The 13108-nt window shown below is 40.3% G+C and overlaps 1 protein-coding gene across 1 annotated transcript in view; it reads right to left on the minus strand.

The window, feature by feature from the left end:
• LOC112255716 (matrilin-3-like) overlaps nt 1–13108 on the minus strand; it is a 40561-nt gene that overhangs the window by 14774 nt on the left and 12679 nt on the right. The window contains exon 3 of the mRNA XM_042305206.1: nt 8333–8440. Within this exon, the coding sequence (XP_042161140.1) occupies nt 8333–8440 (108 nt within the window). The remainder of the gene's footprint in view (nt 1–8332; nt 8441–13108) is intronic.

Below are 13108 nucleotides of genomic sequence, written 5' to 3' on the forward strand. Positions count from 1 at the left end.
ACATGCCATGAAAAATCCCACGAGTAATTCAGGCTGTTCTGCATAGGGGGGTCTGACCCGGTACTGGATGGGTGTACCTAATTAACTGTGTATATAGCCTACAGTAAGTTAAATAACCCTGTCAACTTCACAAGCTGCTTGAATTATACAATAGCTCTAAAGTAGCCTAATATAGAGAAGACTGAGCAAGTTGGTTCCTGACACCATACCACCGTAGGTCTACTTTCTGATTAACACAGGTGGATTAATACTGCTGGCAGAATATGCTAAGCTCATTATGGGTTTAAATAGTTTTTAACACACAATTAGCTACTGTAGCTGTTTCAGAAACATTTTGAATCTGAATCACATGGGCTTGTAAACATTGCATAACACAGCTAAGCAAATCTGGATCTTATAGAGGTAACTTGTGCTGGAAAACCAGCTCACCTGTCTTTGTCTCCAGCTTCAGGACTTTGAGAAGACCCTCATCTCCTCCACAGGCTATGAAGTCTTTCTTCCAAGACATACACTTCAGCCATGTGTTGTTTGGGATGGCAATCTGCGAGAGAAAGAGGGTTGTGCATTTAGCTAGAAAAATAACTTTGTGTTGTACTGGTGTAGGCTGAGAAAGGACACTGATTGTATCACTCATGCCAACAGAACCTCTGAAAAATAAGACTGCTACCCAAGATGGGAACAACTTTTTTCATGACCAGTTTAGGATGTCTCAACTAGCAAGCTATCTGTAAATGGCTGGCTCACACATGGTAGAGACTGTGTGCATGATTGTCATGAAAACAATAATTACAGCGCATGCAACACCAAAGATTGGCAATGTCATATGACAATACATGTTGTTGCTCTCTGATTGGCAACAAAAAAATGCAAAGCTGTTTCACGCGTATCGTCACAAATATCTGATAGCTTAATGTCACGGAAATGGATAGATAAACATTGTTGCTGGCAATTCTAATTTACAATGGGTGGGTCTAATCCTGAATGCTGATTGGTTAAAACCGTACTCCAGCTGGTGTCTATTCCACAAGTTACCACCAGCTAAATCTATGACTTCAAAATGCCTATTTACTCTGTTCCATCTGATTGCGCAGTCCACTGTCTCATCAGCCCAGCCAGGCAATTTATAAACTTGATCTCCACTATAAAAAGCATCTAGACATTACCTCAAATGTATTTTAGACTAACATTTAGTTTTCAACAGTGGCGATTTGTATAAACCTTGCTCTCTGCAACATTGTTGCAAAATTCAAATTCTATCTCCAGTTGTCACATAGTAATGAACGAGTCAGGATGAGACAGACAAGTAGGCAGCTTTTCTCAGCTAGTCGAAATCATGAATCAGCATAATTTTTATGGATGTATACAAAGAAATATCAGTAGAAAACAGGTAAAAAGAAACAAAGTGCAGCTAGTTTGCAGTCTTTCCAGCTTCAGTTTAAAGTGATTGAGTTAGCTGTGTTGTTGGCTAGCTCCTCTGGACAACAGTGACCTGACGAGGGAGCACATTTTCTCTGCCAGGTGAAATCATTAGGTCATTGTTATAGATGCATCCAAACAGTTTAAACAAATGCAAATGCAGCTACTTTCTTGTTTTGCTGGCTCTGCTGTTTGTCGTGACTGTAAATTAGCCGTAGTTGGCTAGCTAGCAAGCAAGGGATAAGCCAGTATGGCAATAGAATATTTATAATGAACGACGGGGTTGAGTCCATAGATACAGAACAAAAAGATTTAACGATTGGGTCGCGTCTCTGGCAACCGAACCGATAGAATGAACGACCAGCCAGCTTGGTAGCAACCCTAGATTTGTGTCAGGACTATATCTTGTGGAAGGATAAAATAGTATGAATAAATGAATCAAAATAACGTTAATAAAAATATGTAAATCATTATTTGAATATGTTGGTAACCCGTTGAATAAAAGTGATAAACTACCTAGCAGCTTGCTTGTTTATTGAAGTTAGCATGAGATTCAGACTTTGCTGTCAGTTTCCTTACTAGATATTGAATATAGCTAACACCACACAAGATACATTCATTGGTAGATATTTATTTATTTCATCTGAAAAGTATGATTTCCTCCATGAATTTGTTTAACAAGCTAGCTTTTTTGCATCACTTCCACGTTATCCCTGGTAACCACACACTAGAAAGTGCATCATCGAGGCTTCAGCTCTCAACATTGTGGTAACTGTAGTCCATAATGATTTCTGTGTTGTGTTGTAATCCTTGTTGGTTGCACTCCCTTCTGCTTCTCTTTAGAAACTTGGGAAGAGTAAGCAAATACATGTTTGTCTCTTAATTCCAAGATTATTATCTCAAAAGAGAGAATATCCCATTAATTTATGTAAACACCTCTGAAATGGGAAATGCCAGAGCGATGTATTAGAATATCTATGGCTCAGTCTGGGAAATGTGGCATGCTTGTCCACATTGGCAACATTATGCCATGTTTTTATCCTACAGCTATAGTCTGTTACATTCCATTTGAAGTTCACAATCTTTTTTCAGCCTCTCCATTCTGAATACAAATTGTTTGGTAGCTGATAAACAGCCAGCAAAGGTATATTTCTTATGTTTGTTATATTGTGCTTGACTTATTTATATCCATGTAACACTTAAGTCTAAGACATTTTGAAATGTTTACTGTGCAAAACAAATTACAGTCAGAAACAATGTCAAAATTACATTTGTTCAAAATATGTATTTAATGGATACATTTGTCGTGTCTTTGGCATCATTAAACTGAAGATTAATCTTTATGCGATTAAACTGATTAATCATGTAACTGTAGTCAACTAGGAATTCGGGGCACCAAGGAAAATATTTAGATTACAAAGTTATAATTTTCCAAATATGTTTTCAATTCTGATTAATGAATTCTTCTTTACCTCACGTGAGTCTCATTCCAAAAGTCGTAAATTGTTGGTTATCTGTGCGAACCCAGTCTTCACTATGAGTCATCCATACATCAATTGTCTTAAATAATTTATTTATTAACTAACTAAACAATCACAGAAGTGCACACACAAACAAACAAAGTAAATATGGTTAAAAGAAATGATAGGGGAATGTGCCCTAGTGGGATAAACTGGCATGGCGGCTTGTTGTACAAAAGGGAATGTTGTTCGGACCTCAAGCTCTGTGAGGTGGAAGAAATTCCTTTGTTCTCTATGAAAATTCACTCTGTCTCTATACTGTGGCCATGAGGAGATAATTTACGACCTCTCTCTGACCACAGCAGCCTGGGTGTAGGAGACAGGGAGAGGGGGATGGGGCTTGCTGTACCCAAAGAGGGCAACGTCATGACACATTTGTACAAACATCCAAAATATAACCCATTTGGAAAGTATTCAGACCCCTTGACTTTTTCCACATTTTGTTACGTTACAGCCTTATTCTAAGATTTTGCTAAATTATAAAAAGTACTTTGTTGAAGCACCTTTGGCAGCGATTACAGCCTTGAGTCTTCTTGGGTATGACGCTACACCTGTATTTGGGGAGTTTCTCCCATTCTTCTATCCAGATTCTCTCGCGCACTGTCAGGTTGGATGGGGAGTGTTGCTGCGTAGCTATTTTCAGGTCTCTCCAGAGATGTTCAATTGGGTTCAAGTCCAGGCTCTGGCTGGGCCACTCAAGGATGTTCAGAGACTTGTCCCGAAGCGACATCTATGTTGTCTTGGCTGGTTGCTTAGGGTTGTTGTCCTGTTGGAAGTTGAACCTTCATCCCAGTCTGAGGTCCTGAGCACTCTGGAGCAGGTTTTCATCAAGGATCTCTCTGTACTTTGCACCGTTCATCTTTGCCTCAATCCTGACTAGTCTCCCAGTCCCTGCCTCTGAAAACATCCCCACAGCATGATGCTGACACCACCGTGCTTCCCAATAGCGATGGTTCCAGGTTTCCTCCAGACGTAATGCTTGGCATTCAGGCCAAAGTGTTCAATCTTGGTTTTATCAGACCAGAGAATCTTGTTTCTCATGGTCTGAGAGTCTTTACGTGCCTTTTGGCAAACTCCAAGCGGGCTGTCATATGCCTTTTACTGATGAGTGGCTTCCGTCTGGCCACTCTACCATAAAGGCTTGGTTGGTGGTGTGCTGCAGAGATGGTTGTCCTTCTGGAATGTTCTCCCATCGGGTTCTTGGTCACCTACCTGACCAAGGCCCTTCTCCCCTGATTGCTCAGTTTGACCGGGCGGCCAGGTCTATAAAGAGTCTTGATGGTTCCAAACTTCTTCCATTGAAAAATGGAGGCCACTGTGTTCTTGGGGACCTTCAATGCTGCAGACCCCACATAGCCTGGTTCCTCTCTAGGTTTCTTCCTAGGTTTTGGCCTTTCTAGGGAGTTTTTCCTAGCCACCGTGCTTCTACACCTGCATTGCTTGCTGTTTGGGGTTTTAGGCTGGGTTTCTGTACAGCATTTTGAGATATCAGCTGATGTACGAAGGGCTATATAAATAAATTTGATTTGATTTGCAGACATTTTTTGGTACCCTTCCACAGATCTGTGCCTCGACACAATCCTGTTTTGGAGCTCTAAGGGCAATTCCTTGAACTTCATGACTTGGTTTTTTCTCTGACATGCATTGTCAAATGTGGGACCTTATGTACACAGGTGTGTGCCTTTCCAAATCATGTCCAATCATTTGAATTTACCACAAGTGGACTCCAATCAAGTTGTAGAAACAGGATGCACCTGAGCTCAATTTCGAGTCTCATAGCAAAGGGTCTGAATACTTATGTAAATAAGCTATTTCTGTTTTTTATTTTTATTACGTTTGCAAAAACTTCTGTTTTCACTTCGTCATTTTGGGGTATGGGGTAGATTACTGAGGATTTTTTTATTTAATCCATTTCAGAATAAGGCTGTAACGTTACAAAATGTGGAAAATGTCAAGGGGTCTGAATACTTTCCGAAGGCACTGTATTTTGATATACACACACAAACTACACAAAAATGCACACTTCCTTTTACCTCATCAACACAAACCATAAGCCATATGAATATGACAAGCTCATTTTCTTATTTAATTACAAGTTAAGGAATACTCAATAATTATGCATTAACATAAATTACATTTAATGTGTCTTTCATTTATCTTGCAAATGCCACAATAAGGAAACAAATCACTTGTCAGTGATATAGCGTATTGCTTCCTCTACACTTTCATTATAAGTGGAAGATAAAATACAAATGGAATATTGTTAACTGGATAGGTGCTACCATGGGGAGCAAATTATTGTGCAAAGAAATCTACTTCGGTCTTTGTTCTTAGCCTAAATGGGATGAAATGGGGGTTATCTGTTGTGAGAAAATGGAACACTATTGGCCAAGTCATTCAATGGTAAACAAAATGTCTTATATGTACAACACATCTACTGTATAACCTCCTTCAATCTATACCTCCAAAATGGACTGTTGTTAATAATGTAAGTTGCTAAAAACAGGAAAACTGTACAGACATTTTAGATTGAGGTTAAACTGGGTGAGCTCTGAATGGTCTCTTTGCAGCATCGTCTTTAGAATCAACGCATTCGTCCAAACTGGGTCACTTTCCTCGATAGATCATCTAGTGGACATAACAGTCAAGGAAACATTTGTCTTCTTCAATACATATACACTATATACATATCTGCAATCTTAAACTGTCATAGTGCTTTGTCTCGGGAATCGGAAAAGGTAACAGTTTAAAGTAGAGCAATATATGTAAACATTACTGGTTTAGCACACACCCCTGTAGCCCCCGTAAGGGCCCTATAAGTTTTAGGGGCCTCCTTATGGGGAGGTTGGGGTCCCCCCAGATAGCATATGAACACATCATAAAACATGATTTTCTTTTATTACGTGGAATTATCTCTCAGCCATGGCAAAATGTGTAGAATAGCAGGAAAATAGCTCAGGGATTCTTGAAAGTCAGGAAAAAGTATTTTTTATAGTATTTATTTTGCATTATTTGAGCTGAAATTTTACATTTACAGGAATTTTATAAGAGAATAAAAAAACGTTTTTGGAATAATTCATAATTAATTTCCATGTCGGCTCTATGTCTGGAAATGCCCCCGTCCGGATCACAATTTCAAACTCTCCAAAAATGTGTTTAAAATTCAAAAAACGTCCAAAAATAAATATTAACTGAAAATGATCGTATGTTGTTCCTTGCATTAAAGAATATTTCTCTCAAAACATTGCGTCTGGAGATTTGGTTAACTGCGTCAAATTTTTTAATCAGGAATGAGCAGGGTCAGTTATACCATAAGGACCCTTTATTCGTGTCCTCACTACATGTAGTGAAACAAGACAACTCATAATCTGTAAAGTTCTCCACTTTTGATAGATTTAAACAAACAATATTGGAATCACCACAGTCACAACCATAAATGGTCAACTCCATCTGCCTGATAGATTAAAATAGAATATTAATTTTGTTTCAAATATGTCATTTTTAATGAGGTTTTAGAGTCATAAAGCAACTGAGGAAAAACTAAATTGCTACTGTGTATACCACTTGAATGAGTTTTGTCAACTCCGTAAAATATCAACTCGGTCAGATTTTTGTCTAACGTCAACTCTGTCAGAGTCCTGAAAGATCTGATAGAGTGGTTGTTTTTAATAGGGGATTTTCCAGTTAATCATTTTTCATATTTTACAAATGCCTGTTTTGAGTCTCAACGTCAACAGTGAAGAGGCGACTCCGGGATGCTGGCCTTCTAGGCAGAGTTCCTCTGTCCAGTGTCTGTGTTCTTTTGCCCATCTAAATATTACATTATTATTGGCCAGTCTGAGATATGGCTTTTTCTTTGCAACTCTGCCTAGAAGGCCAGCATCCCAGAGTCGCCTCTTCACTGTTGACATTGAGACTGGTGTTTTGCAGGTACTAATTACTGCCCCTGAACAGGCAGTTAACCCACTGTTCCTAGGCCGTCATTGAAAATAAGAATTTGTTCTTAACTGACTTGCCTAGTTAAATAAAGGTAAAATAAAAAAATAAAAAGCTGCCAGTTGAGGACCTGTGAGGCGTCTGTTTCTCAAACTAGACACTCTAATGTACTTGTCCTCTTGCTCAGTTGTGCACCGGGGCCTCCCACTCCTCCTTCTATTCTGGTTAGAGCGAGTGTGCTCTAACTATGTTCTGTACGAAATCTTCAGTTTCTTGGCATACCGGAGGCGATTCCGGGATGCTGGCCTTCTAGGCAGAGTTGCAAAGAAAAAGCTATATCTCTGACTGGCCAATCAAAGTAAAAGATTACGATGGGCAAAAGAACAAAGACACTGGACAGAGGAAGATTGGAAACAAGTGTTATGGACAGACAAATCTTAGTTTGATGTGTTTGGATCACAAAGAACATTCATGAGACGCAGAAAAAAATGAAAAGATGCTGGAGGAGTGCTTGACGCCATCTTTCAAGCATGGTGGAGGCAATGTGATGGTCTGGGGTGCTTTGGTGGTGGTAAATTGAGAGATTTGTACAGGGTAAAAGGGATCTTGAAAAAGGAAGGCTGTCACTCCATTTTGCAACGCCATGCCATACACTGTGGATGGCGCTTAATTGGAGCCAAACAAGACAATGACCCAAAGCACAGCTCCAAACTATGCAATAATTATTTAGAGAAGGAGCAGTCAGCTGGTATTCTGTCTATAATGGAGTGGCCAGCACTGTCACCGGATCTCAACTCTATTGAGCTGTTGTGGGTGCAGCTTGACCCGTATGGTACGTACAGAAGTGCCCATCAAGCACTCCAACTTGTGGGAGGTGCTTCAGGAAGCATGGGGTGAAATCCCTTCAGATTACCTCAACAAATTGACAACTAGAATGCCAAAGGTCTGCAATGCTGCAAATGGAGGATTCTTTGATGAAAGCAAAGTTTGAAGGACACAATTATTATTTCAATTAAAAATTATTGTTTATAACCTTGTCAACGTCTTGACTATTCATTTTGCAACTCATTTCAGGTATGTTTTTCTGGAAAACAAGGACATTTCTAAGTGACTGCAAACTTTTTAACAGATGTGTATATATTTAAAATGTTGTTAATATTGAGACAAATATTGAGATTTTCCCATATTTCAAGAATCCCTGAGCTCGAAAACAGCAACATTTTCTCTCAGCCTCATGGAAAATGTGTACAATAGCATGAGATTAGCTATAAAACTGCAAATTGTTCTCTTTTTCCCATGGAATAAAAATAAATCCACTCAGAACTGTGCTACACCACTGGCAGACATACTGTATGTACAACATTGCAGCTGGTTGTAGTGGCTTTGAGGTCTTGTAAAATTGCTACATAAATAAATACCACCCATTATAAAACAATGGTGAGGTAAAAGGATATGTTTGCTGGTCAGCTCCTGTATGGTGAACTGCATCTTCATCTGGAAGGCAATCTGAGCCTCACACATGCACGCGTTTTCACTCAGCTTATTCCCACTCATCTCGTTCGCATCCTCTGAAAGAGACATCAGTGTGAATCATGTGAATCATGAATAAATTGTAAATTTCTATATAGAAATGTACATTAAGTAAGTCCAGTTCTCATTTTAAACAAGTTATAGCTAACAAGTTGATAGGCTACTCAGTATTACACAGTAAAGTGTAATAACGTGACACTGCATCCACACCTAGGAATCTATTAAAACCCTTTTCCATATTGGTTCCAAGGAAACAAATTTGTGGAGTTACAAATTGCTACCAAATATTATAATTGCCTTTTACTACGTGGTTTTGGAGCAACTTAATGAAAAGTGTGACAACTAGTTGACTTAATGTAAAGTCAATACTACAAATACAGACATTGCATACAGTCAAGTGGTGTCAAGTGCTTTTTGAGGGGAAGTCAGTGGTAAATCAATTGGGTTTTGCAAAAGGTTAACAATCACTTTAAGGCTTTAACCAAGGCGGTAGGCCAGCCATTCATTCAAGCACTTGTTCATCAAAATACAAACCCATTGTCACATATACTCCCTCTCCAGCCTCTAGGTCATCATGTTGCTGATTATCCCGCACACCTGTCACCATCGTCTCGCACACCTGTGCCTCATGACACTCACCTGGACTCCATCACCTCCTTGATTATCTTCCCTATATCTGTCACACCCCTTGATTCTTTCCTCAGGTGTTATTGACTCTGTTTTCATGTCAGTGCGTTGTTTGTGTTTCGTGGTCATTGTTTCTTTTATTTATTAAAACACTCCCTGAACTTTCTACACCCATCATCTAATAGTTCATATACTTCGATTTTCAAGGTCTCCCGAAGATTTGAAGCAAACCATAGGTGAAGGCATGCAATTTGAGATAACCAGGCATCGGTTCAACAAACCCATGAGGCCAAAAACAAGTCAGATGGCCGAGCTCCGTTGTGTCCTTTTTCTGTGTCTAAATCCTGTTCCGCTAGCAGCTAGCTCATGCTGTACCTCCCTATGCTCATCCATTTCCTTCTTCCTTACTTTGGCACAACTTGCTCTTTAAGATGTGAGCTATGGAGTCGATGGTGCTAAAGTTGGCCAAGTGAAAGTAATGCTGTCTGTGGGGCACAGAGGCTATCTCCTGGAGCTCTATGTCCTCTGTTTTAACCTCACCGACTGTGTATATCTCCACACCTGGGGAAAGATAGGAAGACTGGACAAGGGTCACTTAGACAAACCCAAAACTGAGGTAGGATAGATGCAGGGTTGGGGAGTAATGGATTACAAAAACCGGTAACTGTAATCCATTACGTTACCAGCAAAAAATATTGTAATCCGACAACAGATACTTTTGAAAAACGAGATGATTACTTCAAGGGTCACTTTTAAATTTTAAGTCAGAGACCATTATGATAACTCACCAAATGTGTTTGATGGATCGCAGGAAAAGAGCAGAAATAGGCGTTTGTAGTCCAAGCTATGTCTTCCAATGATAAGACTGCTGTCGACATCCAAAGGTTACCCAACTTGAATAAACGCTTGGAGGTAAGGATGACAGTAGTGGTGTAGTCTATGGCGATAAGGATATCACTTATCATCGATATCTACATAGTGCATCGATGTGATTCACACTTCTGCTCTCTCATTTAGCTATTTGCGCCTTACGGATTGTGATTGTTGTGGATGGCTGTTCACAAATTTAAATGTGTATTTGAACCCAATAATGGTTGAATTCAAGAAGTTTAAGCTGTCTATCAATCATTGTTTTTGAAACCAGTGGACAGCCAGTGAAAAATGCATAGTGTGTATCCAAACCTGTGGGAAAAAAGTGTGGCTTTTATTGCTCAATCTAATTCAGGCTGATAAAAAAAATCCATAGGCCTAATGGACACATGCTCAAATTTGCACACTTTTGATAGACTTAAATTGGCAATCTGTAGTTGTTACATCAATTTCTGGATGTATAAATTATATATATGGTTCTCATGGAGTGTGTCAGTTGATGTATACGTTATATTCTTCAAGAATATAAAGCTAAGGTAACTGAGCTAAACGACTACCGCCCCGTAGCACTCACTTCCATCATCATGAAGTGCTTTGAGAGGACCATATCACCTCCACCCTACCTGACACCCTAGACCCACTCCAATTTGCTTACCGCCCAAATAGGTCCACAGACGATGCAATCTCAACCACACTGCACACTGCCCTAACCCATCTGGACAAGAGGAATACCTATGTGAGAATGCTGTTCATCGACTACAGCTCGGCATTTAACACCATAGCACCCTCCAAGCTCGTCATCAAGCTCGAGACCCTGGGTCTCGACCCCGCCCTGTGCAACTGGGTACTGGACTTCCTGACGGGCCGCTCCCAGGTGGTGAGGGTAGGCAACAACATCTCCACCCCACTGATCCTCAACACTGGGGCCCCACAAGGGTGCGTTCTGAGCCCTCTCCTGTACTCCCTGTTCACCCACGACTGCGTGGCCACGCACGCCTCCAACTCAATCATCAAGTTTGCGGACGACACAACAGTGGTAGGCTTGATTACCAACAATGACGAGACGGCCTACAGGGAGGAGGTGAGGGCCCTCGGAGTGTGGTGTCAGGAAAATAACCTCACACTCAACGTCAACAAAACTAAGGAGATGATTGTGGACTTCAGGAAACAGCAGAGGGAACACCCCCCTATCCACATCGATGGAACAGTAGTGGAGAGGGTAGCAAGTTTTAAGTTCCTTGGCATACACATCACAGGGAGGCTGAAGAAACTCGGCTTGTCACCAAAAGCACTCACAAACTTCTACAGATGCACAATCGAGAGCATCCTGGCGGGCTGTATCACCGCCTGGTACGGCAACTGCTCCACCCACAACCGTAAGGCTCTCCAGAGGGTAGTGAGGTCTGCACAACGCATCACCGGGGGCAAACTACCTGCCCTCCAGGACACCTACACCACCCGATGTTACAGGAAGGCCATAAAGATCATCAAGGATAACAACCACCCGAGCCACTGCCTGTTCACCCCGCTATCATCCAGAAGGCGAGGTCAGTACAGGTGCATCAAAGCTGGGACCGAGAGACTGAAAAACAGCTTCTATCTCAAGGCCATCAGACTGTTAAACAGCCACCACTAACATTGAGTGGCTGCTGCCAACACACTGACTCAACTCCAGCCACTTTAATAATGGGAATTGATGGGAAATTATGTAAAATATATCACTAGCCACTTTAAACAATGCTACCTAATATAATGTTTACATACCCTACATTATTCATCTCATATGTATACGTATATACTGTACTCTATATCATCTACGGCATCTTTATGTAATACATGTATCACTAGCCACTTTAACTATGCCACTTTGTTTACATACTCATCTCATATGTATATACTGTACTCGATACCATCTACTGTATCTTGCCTATGCCGCTCTGTACCATCACTCATTCATATATCTTTATGTACATATTCTTTATCCCCTTACACTTGTGTGTATAAGACAGTAGTTTTGGAATTGTTAGTTAGATTACTTGTTGGTTATTACTGCATTGTCGGAACTAGAAGCACAAGCATTTCGCTACACTCGCATTAACATCTGCTAACCATGTGTATGTGACAAATAAAACATTTGATTTGATTTGAATCAATGGATAGATATATATATATATATATATATATATATATAGAAGAATATAACTTGTAAATGCCTTATGAGCTTTGTTCAACTTAGTTCAACTTCAACCCAAAATACAAGTTAGTTTTTCTCCAATATTTGTAAACATTGTAAATACAAACAAACACTGTATAGCTTCATGACATGGTCAAAACAATAATTGTGATATCATGGATGGTCAGTCCTTGCATCCATAGCTCTGTCTATTAATCTGAGAGCGGTTACATTTCTCCAGGCCCATCCCTCAGCTTTTTACCAAAACATAGGCGGGGCGACAGTTTTGTTATTGTTTCCATTTGTGGATTTGCCCTTTTAAACAGCTGTATATTATCAAGATATCAAAGAACACCAACAAAAAAAGAAAACAATAGGCCTACAGCAAATGCAGCACATGGCATTAATATTTCACATGTAAAAGCACTTTTCAGTAGTGCTCAAAGCATGCCATTCCATGAGCCCAATCAGTCGTCCATGACAACAAAATCAGGGCTGTCTAATAAGTAGGGCTGTCTAATAAGTCCTTAGTTTTGAGGTCATGCTCAGGTAAATAATAATAAAGCTCCTACATAGAGTAGGAGTGAGCACTTGTTGGCTGCTTTTCCTTCACTCTGTGGTCCAAATCAGCCCAACCATCTGAAATTGGTTGAGGTCGGAGGATTGTGGAGGCCAGGTCATCTGATGCAGCACTCCGTCACTCTCCTTCTTGGTAAAATAGCCCTTACACAGCCTGAAGGTGTGTTGGGTCATTGTCCTGTTGAAAAACAAATGATAGTCCCACTAAGAGCAAACCAGATGGGATGGAGTATGGCTGCAGAATGCTGTGGTAGCCATGATGGTTAAGTGTGCCTTGAATTCTAAATAAATCACAGACAGTGTCACCATCAAAGCACCCCCACACCATAACACCTCCTCCTCCATGCTTTACAGTGGGAAATACACATGCGGAGATCATCCGCTCACCAACATCGCATCTCACAAAGATACGGCGGTTGGAACTAAAAAATCTCAAATTTGGACTCCAGACTATTTT

The sequence above is a fragment of the Oncorhynchus tshawytscha genome, linkage group LG24 (assembly GCF_018296145.1).
Source record: "Oncorhynchus tshawytscha isolate Ot180627B linkage group LG24, Otsh_v2.0, whole genome shotgun sequence".
Taxonomy (NCBI): Eukaryota; Metazoa; Chordata; class Actinopteri; order Salmoniformes; family Salmonidae; genus Oncorhynchus; species Oncorhynchus tshawytscha.